At 38.5% G+C, this 17,278-nt stretch overlaps 1 protein-coding gene across 8 annotated transcripts in view; it reads right to left on the bottom strand.

The window, feature by feature from the left end:
- Positions 1-8,296: 8,296 nt before the first annotated feature.
- The window catches only part of CD86 (CD86 molecule), a 65,427-nt gene continuing 56,445 nt past the window's right edge, over positions 8,297-17,278 (bottom strand). For 5 of the 8 annotated variants that reach the window (XM_020887263.2, XM_070466055.1, XM_070466053.1 and 2 more), the window contains 2 exons: positions 13,101-13,146; positions 8,297-10,897 (listed from right to left, as the gene is read on the bottom strand). In XM_020887263.2, the coding sequence (XP_020742922.2) occupies positions 10,801-10,897; positions 13,101-13,146 (143 nt within the window). In that variant the 3' untranslated portion in view covers positions 8,297-10,800. The remainder of the gene's footprint in view (positions 10,898-13,100; positions 13,147-17,278) is intronic. The other 3 variants (XM_070466057.1, XM_070466056.1, XM_070466058.1) reach the window with 3 other exon arrangements.

Raw genomic sequence — 17,278 nt, 5'->3', positions numbered from 1 at the left:
CATTTTAAACAAATCAAAATTAACTCCCCAAACTCACAATGAACAAAGCCTGACTTTAAATAAAGAGAATTAGGGGAGGAGGTTCCTACTTGGCCTAGGGCAAGTCTCAGAGAGGGCATCTGTGGCTTGTTGTCAGTCAACATTCACAGCATCAGGGGGATCAGCACAGATAAAGGGGCACTGGGCAAAGCACCAACAACATCCAGTACACTGCCTTTCCCCAATTCCATGTATTTAAGTTTGGGTTGACCCCACTCCCCTAGCATTTTGGGGAGGGAGTAGAGGAGAATAATACTTGGACCTGTTTCATAAGGTCAAAAATCCCTGGCCATGGTTACTATTTTAGGGATGAACGTGGGACCCAAACAAGCCCAATCAACTTCCTCTCAAGAATATTTCTGCTGGAGCTAACAGAAAAGATGCTCTGGACAGCATAAGTTAGAGTTCCTTGTGGCCATACTTCCCAGCTGCACTGAAGGAATCTGCCCATTCAGGAGAAGAAACCAACATACAGAGAAATCTGGGCCAAAAATGAAGCTAGGAAGACAAAGATAGTGGCCTAAAAATATTGGTTGTGCTGGACTCAGGTGAACCAAGGTTTTTCTGTTTTATGATATTTCAATTAGGAATATTTTTTATTTTATAGAACATAAAGTCTGACCTAAGGAATAAAACCAACCTGAGGAATAAAGAAGGGGTAGGAGAAGAGAAGAGGGAGACAGACAGAGAAACATAACTGGAGAGCCCAGGAACAGATATGTTTCAGGTGTGGCGGGAACAGGGCCTGCATGTTATCACCAGGTTCTACCTCCTAGATCTGCTCCTTAGGACTGGCTCCATTATCAGGTTAAACATGAATCAGACAACAAGCTCAGGGACAGATGCTCTGGTTTCCCCCAAATCTACGTACCTCTCTTGGCAATAGTTCTGTGATTCTTGAATCAAGCATCTGTGTCTGAGTTCTCTCTTTCTTAAGCATGAGATATTCCCTAGTATCACCAGTTCTTTCCCCTCCAAGACTTTCCTCTTGATTACTTACATGCAAGTCTTAGCATAAGACAATTAGGGTTTGGACGGCACCTCTCCAAGTCACCCCACTACAGTAACATATTTGCTCACTGTTCTACAGTTCTCATAATTTTTTTCTTCTCTAAATTCTCATACTATCACATATCACTACACATTCTTTTTGTTTCTCCTTTCTCATCTTAAAATGAGTTCTTTAACTTCTATAAGATGATGCAGCATTTCTTCTTCTTCCCAATGTAAGCTTTTTTTTTTAACACAGTGCCTGTCATATAGTGTGCTCAATAAAAAGCTATGATGAACAACAAATTCTTACTGCATAGCACAGGAAACTATATTAAATATCCTGTGATAAGTCATAATGGAAAAGAATATGAAAAAGAATGTATATATGTAAAACTATGGAGAAGGAAATGGCAACCCACTCCAGTATTCTTGTCTGGAGAATCCCAGGGACAGAGGAGCCTGGTGGGCTGCCGTTTGCAGGGTTACACAGAGTCGGACTTGACTGATGTGACTTAGCAGCAGCAGCAGCATGTATAACTGAGGGGCTTTGCTGCACAGCATAGTTAACACAACACTGTATTACTAGTTCAGCTATGTCAATTAAGAGAAAATTTAAAAAATAAATAGCTATGAGGATGATGACACTGACAACGGCAATGAGGCATCATTGATCACTTACATAGGGTTGAGATTTGAGGATTGTTTCCAATGCTAACCACCCTGATGGAAGATTTTCTTCATATCTTACCTATATTTCCTGCTGCAAACAAACCATTTTTATTAAGTTCTTAATATAAGCAATTACTCAGGGAGAATAAAAATTCTTAAAATTCTCATTGATCTGTCATCTTGTTTCTTTAAGTCTTGCTACAGTATTTTTTTTTTCCAGCTGAAACTTTAAACCTCTAGGACATTCATACATGTTAATATGCATGGCTGGTTTGGACACAGGAACAGGATTTATTTTTAATGTTAAAAAAGCATTCCTTCTTTTTCCTTTCTTTTTAAATTGATAATGAGGGTCTCAAGTAATACTCTGAGACTGTGACTCCAAGACGGTTCAACAAATAAATTAAAATTTAGAGGGAAAAAAATATGAAAGGACTGATTTAATTGTTTGATTTGGTCTTTTATTTTTTTAAATGGAATGGGCTTGATGTTTTCCCATCAAGTGGACACAGCTTAACTGTTCTTGCAGAGGCTGTGAAGCCTGAGGGTAAATACGTGATGTGTGCAGTTAAAAAGTGGCAGGTGGACTGGTGGAAACAGCATGTAGCTAGTTTCTGTTACCAGTCAGCACAGCAACCATACCCTGACCTGTTCTAATAATAAGCTTCAGGTATATGCTCTGGTTTGCAAATATGAATTTTAGAAAGAGTTTTAATTTTTTGGTAACCTGTGTTCTGGGAGCGCAGAGCCCTGGCTTCCTGCTCTGCGTCTCTGGTCTCTCACGTGTGAGGTTAACCTCTGCCCTAACCCCATGCTGGGTTGATGATACAGAAAAAAGATTTTTTTCACCTTGGTAACTAAATCAAAGACTGTGATTGATTAATCTGTTTTCAATCTACTGGCTATGCCTAAATCATGTAGCTTTTCTAATATCTGATGTTAGGATTTCTTTCCTCCCATTATGATTTAGTGCAGAGAACTCCTGTTGTTCATCTCTCCTAAAGAAGCTCACTTAAGTTTTAATTTTCCTGCATTTGCATCTGCTTCTGTAATCCAGTCTACTTGATCCTGCCTTTAGTCTGATGAGCATGAGCACCGTAATCTAGTCTGGAAATGTTAGGAGGCTTCTCCTAGTTCATCTCCTTAGCTAATTGTGTCAGTTTCCTGTTTTATTTATTTATTTTTTTTTCTGCACACCTCTCCCCACACAAACCATCCTCTGCGTAACTACCCTTTAAGACTAAGTCCTCCAAAATCTTAACAGGGATCCCCTGACCCTTGAGAAATCCCTCTTTCCCTCTCAGCCCAACTGCTTAGAATCTTATGTTACATTTAGTAAGGACAGACCTCTGCCACCATGACAGAGAAGGAGATATAGTTGCATGTCTGGAAATAATCTTGACTAAAGGAAATGTAAAGGGTGTGTTAGAAAGATGTGTTTGGCCTCAGACGGTAAGGGTTGAGAGTCCCCCGTGCATAACATGATTGCATGAATCATCTCAGTCCTGTGTTGGGATGCTGAGAGAGGGACTTCTTCAAGTGAGGCTGATGTGGGAGGTGTTGTAGGAGCATTTCTGGCTTTTATGAGGGTGCGAAGAGACTTCTGGGCTGAGTGTTATATGAAAGAACCCACACCCACCCCTATTACTTCATGATGGCTTCCTGTTCCCATTTCTCCCACTACTAATGCTCCCTTACCACCACCAGCTCCACCTTGCCAGAGCAAGACACCCAGTTGCTTGTTTGCTGAGGCTCCTCCCCTTTCCTTTCCTTCCCTCCCCTTCCTCTCCTTTCCCTTCTTTAACTGTATAATCCTTGTATCTTTTGGATTGCCCTTGATTCTGTGAGGTAGGTAGAAAGGTGTTATTAACCCTATATTACACATAAGAAAATCTAGAATCAGAAGGATTAAGTAATTTGCCTAAGGTCACATGCCAACTAATAGCAGTGTCAGGTCTACTTGATCCAAAGTCCATGCTCTTAGTGCATTATACGCTGTCAATGCCCATTTTCCAGATGGTCTAGCTAATAGGAAGTGCAGAAAGGCACAGTAAGGTGGAAAGTACCCTTGACTGAAGCTGGGGAACCTGACTTCTCGTCATAGCTCTTTTTAAGCTTAAAGAGGAATCCCTCTCCTCTGCCCTCACTTGCCATATAAAATGGAAGGGCTCTACTTGATACTTTTATGTTACTTCCATTTCTAATAAACTGTTAGGACTATTTAGTGACTCCTAATATATTTAGGGAATCCATGGGTTCACAGCATTTAATCTCAGAAACAATGATTCACAATCAGATCATGGGAAGAGAAGCCACTTTGCCACATGTAGTATCAAGCTGGCACCACTGCCAGGGCAGAGAGCTACTTTCTGAAATTAGTTCATGTATATTTTTAAAAGGCATCTTTTCATGCTAAAAACACTCGTAAAGTACTGAGCCCTCTAATCTTTGTCCAGTTACACTTATAAAAAATACTTCATTGATCTTGTGTATTAATGTGTATGAATGGGGAAAGAACATAACTGATGCCAGATGAGGAGACTGGGTACTAGTTTTCTCTGAAAGCATCATTAGTAGACAGCCTTGATCCAAGACATAGCACCTATGGTTTCCGCAACTCTGTGATTCTCATTGAGACTAATTTGGGACGCTATACATACTGAGATGTATTGTCTTTGTCCACTAAGGAAAATTTATTTATCACTATAATCTAAAGTGTAGATTAATAAGAAATAATGTGAAAAGTACAAAATCTTATATGCTTATTCATTAGATGTGAAAACTACTGATTCTGATCTCTTTTGTTTCCTTCATTATCATGCCTTTTATCCTTCATGTTTGTTAATGCACTGTTAGCAGAAAAATATTTTCTTCAGAAAGTTATAAGAAACAGATAGATAACTGCCTACATAATTAGAAACATTTCATTACATGCTGGCAAACTTAAAGTGTAGCAAACTTTAGAAATGTTGCTCTAAATGGATATTTTTGCTTTTCTAGCCTAATTTAACCTTGCCATCACCCCTCCCATCTCTGAATGAATCTTCACTTTCCCATCTCTCCAGACCCTGCTTCCCAAATCATGTGGTACACAGCCTCCATCTCTCAAGAGAGCCAAGGACTATTTGATTTCTTTTAAGCTCTTAAATTATATGGTTTCATGAAATGAGAGGCTTTACTTTAGTTAATAAGGATCTCTACTAAAATTGAGGGGTAGATTCAGAGTAGGTACTACTACCTCCTGTGTAGAGTCCAGTATGTACTCTGTAATCCTGCTTCCTGGTGGCTGGGAGGAGCTGGTTCAGTGTGAATGCTCTGAAATAATGGGTTCTGAAGGCTCAGATGGTGGGAGGATGATTATCCTGGGTGGCCAGAGGCAGCTTTTTTAAGGGAGTGAATCCACGTCATTCTTAGAGTGGGAAACTAAAGTTCTAACTTGGGAGGTGGAGCTGATCGTCAGATCTAACTGGTATGGCAAGGACAGGAGGTGATTAGGTGGCTGAAAGCTAAGAGGTTTGGGGAGAATTTGGCAGATAGAGCATGAATCTGCCCAGACCAAGAAGTTTAGGAGTAGGGCTATACAAAAGAACACTTGCTTATTTAGTGGCTTTAAGTTCCCCTTGGCAAGTCTGGGGCTGCTCTATATACTGGCTAGTGGCCAGAGTTGTGCTTGGTGGGGAAAGGAAGTGTTGGGACAGGAATGAATTATTGTTGGAAAGGGTATTCTTGGATCACAAGATACTGTGTTAATTATGTGCAGCCTGGGTAGTGGTAAGGTATGTGGCCCAACAGAAGTAGTGGTATTTGAGCTGAGCTCTAATGATGAACAAAAGTCTAATAAGCAGAGGGAGATGTGGAGAAATATTCCAGAGACACAGAATAGCACAGGTGAAAACAACCAATATAATATAAGCTATATTTTGGGAACTATTAGTAGCTAAACATGGCAGCATCATGGATATTCGAATATGAGAAGAGAGGAAAAATAAAGTTGGTAAAGAATTGAATTAGTTTAGAGTCACATTATTGATGACTTTGGATTTTAGGCTGAAGGCAGTCAATGGTAAAGTCCTTGAAAATTTTGAATAGTGGAGTTCCAAGTAAGAGGGTAAATTAAATATACACATCTAATTCCATTGCCTCCTGAAATTCTACTAAAACTAAAAAAATTATTTTAAATTTCTTTTAAAAAATTTATATTTATTTATTTTGACTGTACTGCATCTTTGTTGCTGTGCATGGGCTTTCTCTAGTTGTAGCAAACAGGGGCTACTGTAGTTGTGGTGAGCGGGCTTCTCAATGTGGTGGCTTCCCTTGTTGCAGAGCACAGGCTCTAGAATGTAGGCTCAGTAGTTGGGGCTCCTGGGCTCTAGAGCACAGGTTCAATAGTCGTGGCGCACAGGTTTAGTTGCCCTGTGGCATGTGGGATCTTCCCAGACCAGGGATCGAACCCATGTCCCTTGCATTGGCAGGTGGATTCTTAACCTTTGGACCACCAGGGAAGTCCCTGTTTTTTAATTTCAAGTACAAGAATATGAAAGGAGACAACAGTTTGGAATCTGAAAAATAGCTAGATGCCTGGTAACTAACTTAGCAAGGAAGGATAGCCAAATCTTTCCTGTCAGTGTGGAAATCAAGAAACAACTCAATTTATACCCTAGGGTTATCAAAAGCCTCAGGAAACAGCGAGACTGGGAACCAATTGAGGATGAGGGTAGGGGACCAAACAAGGAAGACTGGGTAAAAGTTACATGAGAAGCTGAGCTCTCTTTTCCCCCTCTGCACTACTGGGCAACTTTCCTCTCCCACCCTGGCAGAAATCTGGAGTCTTGTTAGCTGGAGATGGAAAAGCAGAAGCTGTTTGAAAAAAAGATATCTCACACATTTGAGAATGGTGTTACCATACTGAAAACATATGGACAAAGTAAATTTACACAGACTGAATAAAGATTGCAGATATCCCACCACTAGCACATACACAGTCACATGTGCACATATCCTCCTCTTCTCTCACTTTTCTCCCAAAATTCTGGCAGAGAAACTTCCATCTTTCAGGCAAGATATTGGAAAACCACCAGCCCAACAGGAAAGACTTAAAGATGGTTTCCCAGTGAAGTCCTCCTACTATTATGCCCATTTTGCTAATGAGGAAACATAGGCACAGAGATGTCAAATGATTTACTCAAGGTCATTCATTTAGTATTTATTTGTATGTAAAGTATGTATGTATATGTATATACATATTACATATGTGTATGTATATGTATATTCATACTAAACACTGACACATGCACATATATAAGCATAGTGTATCAATGGAAAGAGGCATAAGAAGCTGGAGATCAGAGCTGTCTTTATGTGGCTAAGGAAAAGGAATGTGAGGGAGACCTTCCTACTTATTGCCTTGTTCCTTTTGATGTTTGGACAAAATGTAGGGTAAGAGACAATAGACTGGGATTATTTTATTGGTGATTGTCATGTTCTCAGGATGAGGAAATAAGAGCTTGAATGAGAAAAGAGGGGGTGGATGCTAAAGCTGGAGGAATCTTTGCCTGGCCTGGTGATGACCAGATGTGGCAGGTGGGTGGGAGTGGGCAGTGGGTGCCAAGAGAAAGGCCAGAGGGCAGTGGTCAGAGATGACTCCTTGCTTTCTAGTCTGGGTTCACAAACATGGGGACACTGAGTAGACAAAACTGGCTTCAGAATGGCAGAGGAGGGTGGATTGCAAAAGAGTAATAAGTGACAGGGATGGTGGGAGAGGAATTAGAGTCAGCAACAGTAGCTCATGTTTTCTCTAATCATGCATTTGTCATGTCATGTGCCTTATCACCCACATATTCTGGACTTATGAGATGATGGAATGGCTCCTGGAAAATTCAGTGATCGGTCTTTTGGAGGCACCGCCTTTGGAAGGCTGAGGTAGTGTAAGATGGAGTGTGGACATTCAACTGGCAATCAACCAAAATGCTGCCTGTCCCCTGGCCAGAAAACACAAGGCTGGGAAATAGAAGGGTGGAAGGGGCCACGATTCACAAAATTTTCCCCAGCTCTGTCACTCACTAAGTTAATGACCTTGGGTAAATCATTTTCACCTCTCCTTGCCTATGTTTCCTCATCAGCAAAATGGGCAAAAGAGCCCAATACCTTCATCATAGCATTGTTGTGAGGATTAAATGGGATAGTGAGTTTAAAGGTTTATAAGAGCGCTTGGCACAGAATAAACACCAGTAATAATAGCTAGTACTGTTATTACAACTCATGATCACTTTTCACCTTACTTGGGGTTCTTTCTCCCAGACTTGGAACACGGAAGGCCTAGACAATTTAATACACAAGAGGAGATGTTTTCACCAGAGGGTATGCTAATGTTCTGTTCAGTCCTTATACAAATGTTTTTGAGGTACTATCTTAGGTGCCTATCTTAGGTACTATCTTACTCACTGGTGAAGAAATTAGACACATCCATGCCCTCATACAACCTGGATAATTTTCTTTTTTACACAATTTCCCTAGCTCTTCTCATATGCCATGTATTTATTTCTAATTGGAATATAATTGTCATATAACACTGTATTCACTTTATGTGTACAACATAACAATTTGACATAGTATTTATTAAGAGATCACCTCAACAATTTAACATTCATCACCACACATAGTTACACAATTTTCTTCTTGTGATAAGAACTTTTAAGACGTACTCTCAGCAACTTTCAAATATACAATACAGTTATATGCATTTATTTTATAATCAAAGTATTTTCAAGGAATACATTTTTACACTAAGCTTTTGTTTGATGTACATACAGTCACACATTACATGGTATAAAACATTACAAACTGAAAGGCAAGTATCCCTTCCTTAACTTCAGATTTCCTGGTTACCCTGAGAAACAACACCCCTTATATCTCAGTACCTAGGTAAACATAGAATCATGTAAGACACCCTTACTTATCCAATGGTTAAAGGAAAGGGAAGAGGAAAGTGTTTGGAGTGAGTCGGGGCTTTTAGCTAGGTGACTGGAGACTGGGGCTATCTTAGCACTATCAAGAGGAAAGACATAACTTAGGAGGATATAGGGAGTGATGTCAGACTGTAAGTATTGCTGAAGTAGAAAATTTAGACTTTTACATCATTTTAATGGGCTTCCCAGGTGGTGCTGGGGGTAAAAAACCCACCTGCCAATGCAGGAGATGTCTGAGACAGGGGTTTGATCCCTGAGTTAGGAAGATCCTTTGAAGGAGAGCATGGCAACCCATTCCAGTATTCTTGACTGGAGAATCCCGTGGACAGAGGAGCCTGGAGGGTTACAGTCTGTAGGGTCGCAAAGAGTCGGACACGACTGAAGCGACTTAGCACACATCATTCTAATAGAAATTCATTGAGACTAGATACATGTGTATGTGTAACTGAACTACTTTACTGTACACGCAAAAACACCACAACATAATCAGCTATCTTCCAATATAAGCTAAAAAGTTAAAACACACACACACACACACACAACATGTTGGAGTCTAATGAGGATGCTTAGAGTCTAATGAAGGCGAGGGCAGGGCAGAGAACACAGCTGTTAACTATTACAGGTTTAAGCATGGCTAGCGTAGCCATCTACAACGCTTCAGGGTCCTTTATGTAAAACAAACGCGCCATGACTGAGCAGCTGAACAACAACAACAAAGTGTAGAATGAGAACTACTTTCTGCAGCGTGGGCCTCCCAGAGTTCTCTTTAGGTTTGGACTGAGGCTTCTCCATCCATTAATGATGCTGTCTTAGAGCCAGAGTCCTAACTCATTTCTACTGGGCTACTATATTCCTCTCCTGTGCCCAGTTTTCCGGTTGTTGAGAGATGACACATAGAGAGTCCCCAGAGCCCTGCTCTGGGACAGCTGGTATGGGCTTAGTCAGCCTCTGGGCAATGTGCATTTTGGTCCTCTTAATTATGTTTCAACTCCTTCACTCTCAGTCATTCATTGAAAGAGACCTAGGCCTCCTTCCATCACCCCATTATTAAGATGATAGCTCTCCCTCTCCAGCTCTGGTGAAACATTACAACAACCTGGCTATCATCAAAACCCTTTCCAACCTCCAAGGAAACTGCTGTCGGCCTTAGGTCCATTTGGATAACTGTCCATCTGTTGTTCTTCCCGGGGCTTGTTGAAGAATTGCACACACTTAACATTCATTTGCATTTCTATTGGTCAAGAGCTTTCATTTTTTTTTTTTTTTCTTATTTTGAGTATTGTGATCTCTCTGTTGGCTTTCTCACAGTTGCCCCAGGCCACTGTCTCATTTTTTTCCCCAAGAAGAGAAGCAGAGTTTATTATGCACAGCATTCTTCAGCTTTATCCAACAGTCTTTGCTAAGGCTCAGCAGTAGCTTCTTGGGCAGGTGGATCCTCCTTAATATTAGCATCAGCCCCGATGGTAATGGCTACAGAACTGGTTCCTTCTCTGTCTCTCTAATTTCCCAGATTTTGAGTTGGTCTGCTCATTGTCAGCACGTTGGACCATCATTTTCCTTACTGACCCTCACAGAGGGACTAGAACTCCTTAGCAGAGTGTGGACTTTTCTCAGTAATTACATTATTATAGTACATATTTCTCTATACTTCAAAACATTATAAGGCCATAAAATACATAACTCCCACCCAGACTGAAAAGGTAGTTGTTCAGTCACAGGTATACAAGATGGAATGAGGTGCTATCTGAGATTCAGAGTAGATAAAAGCCATGATTCCAGGAATTGGGAGTTCTACGTAAAACATTATTTATAAAATTAAGAAAAGAGACCAAATCTGAAACACGAGTTGTTAATCTCACACATGATTCCTGAGCCAGGAATCAGTTAGATGGGCTTGACTCTTAAGTGTGTTCTGAAATGAAAAGAAACAGTTAAAATCTGCTCCTGTCAATGAGAGCAGAGCTGGCATGGTACGAGGCTATTTTACTTGGAGGGAATTCTGAACCCCCTTGCTAATAGTAATAGTAATATTTTCTTGCCTTCTGAGAAGGTTTAGAGAGACAAGAAAAGGTCAGTCAAAACTTGAAAAGGAAAGCATATAAAAACAGATAGTTATATGGCATTTACTCTTTAATTAAAAATCTGTAGCACTTTTGTTGCCTGAGGCTGTCTTTGAAATGTTAACATCACACTGGACTTCATCAGATCTGTCAGGTTCTTGGAGTTCTACTCTGGAAAAATAGAGAAAAGAATTTGGTGAGATTTCACAGTATTATTTTTCTAGAGCCACATTCTAGAGCCACAGTATTCTTTTTCACAGAGCTACTTTCTTTCTCTAGCCTTCAGCAATGGAATATAACATAGGAATGAGCAATGGCATTGCAATAGCAATGAAGAGAAATAAACAATTGAAGAGATGTGCCATCCATGCTTCCTATTCACTCTGTCTGATTTTTGTCTGGGCCTGCCACTGCCAGATGCTGATTCCCTGGTGCCTTCTCTCTGTAGGCTCTTCCAGACCTTTTCTGAGCTGGCTTTGACAAGGGAGCGTAGCACCTGGGCTCCATCCAGGATTCTGAGCCTCAGTATCCGGTATATCCAGGTGAGTGCAGGGCACACTGGAAGCAATGTATGCTGGGGTCATGACTGTGTCTTTTTTTGACTTAGGGCTGCTTTGACTTCATGACTGTGTGACTAGTGCCTCAATATTCTTGACAGCCCAGTTTCTCATGGTGTGTGGAGGTATAATCTGACTACCTCATTGTGTGAAAAGGTGGATTGGCAGGAATCTTTGTGTATTCCTCCATGCATCCATCCATTCTTTCAAGAAATATCTATTTTAATAACCAAGATATGGAAACAACCTAAGTGTTCACTGATGATGGATAAAGAAATTGTCACTTATACACACACACACACACACACACACACACACACACTCAGTAGACTACTACTCAGCCACAAAAAAGGAATGAAATCTTGCTATTTGTGACAAACATGGATGGACCTTGAGGGTATCATGCTAAGTGAAATAAATCAGACAGAGAAAGACAAATACTGTGTTATTTCACTTATATGTTGGAATTTAAAAGTAAAAAAAACAAATAATCAAAAAAATCAAGCTCTCAGATACAGAGAACAGACTGATGGCTGCTAGAGCTGGGGTTGGGGTAGGGAGGTGGGAGAAATGGTTTATTTAAACTAAAACAAACTAACTTTTTTTTTTGTTTTAATAAATTACATAAAAAAACTGAAAACTTGAACCCCTTAAAAAAGAAAAAAATTACCTCACCAAATTCTGCATTCCATAGCCCTCATATGTGAACAAAAGATAATGCAAAGGAAAGGATATACACATTGCTCCCTATGCCATATTTAGGGTTACTTAAGTGCTGTTCTTGTTTGGATTTGATTAGGTAAAGTATCTACAAAGAAAGCTAAATAAGTGAAAAATAAATACAAGTCAAACAAAAAATTGTTGCTCAGCTGAAAGCAAACGTAAGAGAGACTAAAACTCCAATGAACAATGTTTATTTTTCCACAAAAATCCTTTCAACATTTTATATACTTGTCAAACCATTAGATTGTAAATTCTATAAATAAATCTCATCATCTTTCAATGAATTTTCACCATGAAAATTACAACTACTGAAAACTGTTAGTATTATTAAAAAGCTACTTTCTATAGATTCAAGCATATTTGCTGTTTCAATTTCACAGTTTAAAAAATTATTGAGTACCTACTATCCTATATGCCAGACACTTTTCTAGGTTCTGGCAGCACAGTGATGACCTTCACTGATATATTCCCTGCCCTCTGTAGAGTTTAATTTGGTTAAGTTTGTAGAGTTTAGCCTTATACCAATATATAAGTGTAACCTGGTGCTATAAAGAAAAGGCACAGGAATCCATAAGATACTATAACAGGATGACATAATCTAGTTTGGGAAGGGTTTTTTAGAAAGTGCAGCTTAAGTCAAGATCTGAAGAATGAGGTACAGAAGTGGCAAAGAACATTCCAAGCAGAGGACACAGCAGATGCAAAGACATTGAGGCTAAAGGGTACCTATTATCACTTCTCACTTATGTATTTATTCATTCCACAAATGTAGGACACCTACTGGTCCAGGCATTGTGCTAGGTACTGGGGTTGCCATGGTGAATAAGATGCAGTCTATGCTCATCACATCAGACCCTTTTGGTATTTTTTTCCCTTGAGGACGACTGAGCTTGCCATGACCCTTGGGCACTGTGCACAGGGCACACTGCCATCCATTTATAGCCATGATGTTTTTCTCCAAGTCCAAACCAGTCTCACTTTCCTTTTCCTCTCCAAATATGCTGAGGTCCCAGCATGCCTCATACCAAGCCTAGTTAAATTATAGACTCTGGGGATTGTACCTCTTTCAATAATGTTGTAGGGTCAGAACTCACCTTTTCTCAGTCTGTTCACTCTCTTTCCCCTCCACTTTGATGATTTCTTAAAGAGACAAAAACAACTTCAGAAAACGTATTTCCCATAGATACTATAAGAGGGAAAGTTTGAAGAGGCTCCTAAGTCCTAGGACCCAGAGAAAATTGTTGCCATATATATGGAATAGATGGTTCCTTGATGAAATTTCGTGGGGACTGAGAAGGAGCTTCTTTCATCCCAAAAGTAAATGCCTTCTTTTGCTCATTGTGCCTTAAGTTCTAACATTGGGGATAGGTTTTACTTATAGCTCTATTCTTTACTAAAATAAAAATGCTACTGAGAGGTGTACCACATATAGTTTTAGCAAACATTTAATGATGGGGAAAAAAGTTTCCAGTCCTTTTCTGAAAGTAAGGTTTGGAAGGAGGCGGAAAAGGAAATATTGAATATGTTGACACCCTACTGGGTTATCCAACTGGTGCTACTAAATAATACACAATATTGTATGGACAGGATCAAGTGGGAAATCTCTAGTGAGCTAGACCTCCAAATGCCTGAGTTACTACTGGCATGGACTCACTACTGATGCAACTTAGGGAGAAAATTTCTCTGGGTTGACAGTTGTGATGGTGCTATTATCCCACTGACAGCCTTACAGCAGGGGTTGTTAACCCAGGGTCCATGGAGGAATTTAGAGACCACAGCAGTCCTTTCAACAATACTGATGGTTTTGAACACTTCCTGTCTTTAGTGGTTCTGTTTATGTGTATATGTCTGAAAATAATCAGCTTTATTGAGATAAAATACTCAGTAAAATCCAATCATTTTTCATACAGATTTTGCTGTCTAACAAATGTATGCAGTCACATAACTACCACTATAACCAAGATATAGAACATTTATATAAGCACAAAGAGTGCCCTCTGGCCCTTTTCAATCAATTTCTTTCTCCCACCCATCCCCTCTAACCACTGATCTGCTTAATGCCACAATGGTTTTGCTTTATTCTAGGATTTCATGTAAATATGATCATATATTGTGTAGTCTTTTCGTGCCAAGTATCTTTCACATAGCATAATATTTTTGAAATTTATTCATGCTGTTTCATGTTAGCAGTAGCCCATTCCTTTTTATAGCTCAGAGATATTTCCTTGTATGTATATGCCACCATTTGTTTATCCATTCACCAACTGTAAAAATTCAGCATGTCAGGTTTTCAGTATTATGAAGAAAGCTGCTATGGACACTTGTGTGTGTGTGTGTGTGTGTCTCTGTGTAGACATATGTCTTTGTTTCTCATAGATAACTACCTAGGATTGCTGGGTTGTATAGAGGAACATGAGAATTTCATTTGCTTCATATCCTCTCCAACATTTGATATTTACCAGTCTTTCAAATTTTAGCCATGTTAGTGGGTGTATGGTGGTAGCTCATTATGGTTTGAATTTGTGTTTCCCCAATGACTAATGACATGTGACTGAGTGACTGTTGCTTATTGGCCACTTGTGTATCTTTTTATGTGAAGTATTTTTTCAAATCTTTTGCTTTGTGACTTTTATATGAATTATCTTCTTATTGAATAGCATCACATAATTATATATTCTGCCTATAAGTTCTTTATTATATGTATATTTTGCAAACATTTTGTCATAGTCTGTGACTTGACTTTTCATTTTCTTAGTAAAGTCAAAGGGCAAAATTTTTAATTTTGATGAAGTTCAGTTTACTAATCTTATCTTTTTATAATACGATTCGTGCTTACTGTGTCCTAAGATTTGCCTAATCTAAACTCACAAAATTCTTCTGTTTTCTTTCAAAAGTCCTTTAATTGTATCTCTTATTTTAGGTTTATAATCCACTTTGAGATATTTTTTGGGTGTCCAGGTCCACTGTCTACCATTTGGATACCTAACTGACCCAATACAATTATTGAAAAAACTATCCTTTCAGCTTGGAATTAACTTGGCACTTTTGTCAAAATCAGTTGACAAAATCATGTGAGTTTATTTTTTGACCTTCTATTTTGTTCCATTGGTTGATTTGCCTGTCCTTTCATCAAATGTCACACCATCTTGACTCCTGTAGGTGTAAAACAAATCTTGAAATTAGGTAGTATAAGTCTTCCATCTTTGTTCTGACATTTCATAATTATTTTGGCAATTGTAGATCCTTTGCATTTCCATATAACTTTTAGAATAAGCTTTTTAATTTCTACTAAAGAGTCTGCCAGGATTTTGATATTGCATTGAAATCAAATATCAATTTGAGAAGATTTTATCTTAATAGCTAGTCTTCTAAACCATGAGCATTGCGTAATTCTCCATTTATTTAGATCTACTTTGATTTCTGTCAGCAGTAATGTTTTTTAGTTTTCCCTATATATATATATAGGTATCTTGTACTTGTTCTTTTTAAAATTTATTCCAAAGCCTTTAAGATTATTTGATACTACCTTAATTGGTATTAAAAATTTCAATGTACAATTGTTTGTTGTTAGTATATAGAAAAACGATTGATTTTGTGTATTGACTTTGTATCCTGTGACTTAGCTACACTCAATCAGTTCTAATAGCTTTTAATGGATTCCTTAGGCTTTTCTATAAACATACTCATCTTACCTGCCAAAACAAGGCAGTTTTACCTCTTTCTTTGCAATATGTATGCCTTTTATTTCTTTTTCTAGAGTTGTAGCACTGGCTAGGACTTCAGCACAACGTTGAACAAAAGAAGGGAGAGTGACACACTTGCCTTGTTCCTAATCTTAGGTGAAAGCAGTCTCTTATCATTAAATATAATGCTAACAAAAGATTTTGGTAGATGTCCTTTAAATTCAATTCAAGAGTATTCCTACTTTTATGGGAATTTATCTTTCTTTTTAAAAATTATGATGTGTATTAATTTTCCCAAATGCTTTTTTCTGTATCTATTGACACATATTTGGTAGGTATCCCCTTGATTTCTCTTTTTAGTTCTTCAATATGTTGAATTTTATTGCTTGCTATTTGGATGTTGAACTTGCTGTATATTATTAGAATAAATCCCACTTAATCATGTTGTCTAATATTTTAATACGTTGCTAAATTTCATTTGCTAATTTTGTTGAGCATTTTGGCATCTATGTTCACAAGGGCCATATGTGGTTTTCTTGTCTTGTAATGTCTTTTTCTAGTTTTGTTTGGTATTAGGGCTCCCCCTGCCTTCAGAGCAGCCTAGAAACTGACTCCATCCAGTAAGTTGTGGACAATCACAGGGCTCACCTCATCTTTTCCCTTCTCTTAGGGACTGCAGTTTTCTGTAGCCTGTTGTCCAAAGTCTGAAAACAGCTGTCATATCTATTTTGTCTGATTCTAGTTGTTTACTGCCGGAGGGCAATTTCTATAGCAGTTAATCCTTCATGGGAGGAAAGAGAAGTCTATGTCTTCTATATAATTTTGAAAGAGCTTTAATTGTTAGAAAAACCTCTTATTTCCTTCTACCTTCTTATAACCTTTGTCATTAAGATGTCCTTTAGAGCTTCAGTTAAGTATGATCTTGCACCCTATGGCAGTTTTCTGATATTTAAAGGCAGCACTTGTGTACTCCTTAAGGCTTTTTGTCCTGGCTGAGCATTCTCAGTTATTTCTTATTTGACTGATATTCCAGATACTTTATAAATCTAGTTAGGTTCTATTTTTGTCAAAGTTTCTCTTAAAAATAACAGTGCTTATAGGTGAATGTAGTACTTAAGGATATCTGTACACTAACACAAATAATTATATTATCCTTTCATACTCATGACAAAATCATCACCATTTTTTAAAAGGCTTGTTTTAAAATGTAAGCAGCAATAAGAAGATGGATTCTAAACTTTTGGATTTGATTTCAAATTTAGCATTTTGAAGGATAGATATGATGAGGTCTCCTGGTTTCATTTTTTAAGCCCTGTGAAAGTTTCTGTTTAAATGGTTAAAAATGATTTATTTTGGAAACTACATTTGTCCTTTAAGAAATCATTCTTGAAAGAGCTGAGACTGTCCCAGATTTGGTAGAGGGGGGCAAGTTATAAAAACTGGAGGTTGCTAAGCACTATTATAATACAAATTTTAGTCACACAAGACACAAATGAGGAAGTAAAACTTTAGGAGGAGCTATTTTAGTCTTTCTCCCCAATAGGTAAGCTGACAGGGTAACTTCTGATTGGGAAAAGACAGTAATTGAA

Source organism: Odocoileus virginianus, chromosome 4 (genome assembly GCF_023699985.2).
Source record: "Odocoileus virginianus isolate 20LAN1187 ecotype Illinois chromosome 4, Ovbor_1.2, whole genome shotgun sequence".
NCBI lineage: Eukaryota > Metazoa > Chordata > Mammalia > Artiodactyla > Cervidae > Odocoileus > Odocoileus virginianus.
This window is presented reverse-complemented; position numbering and strand designations above follow the sequence as displayed.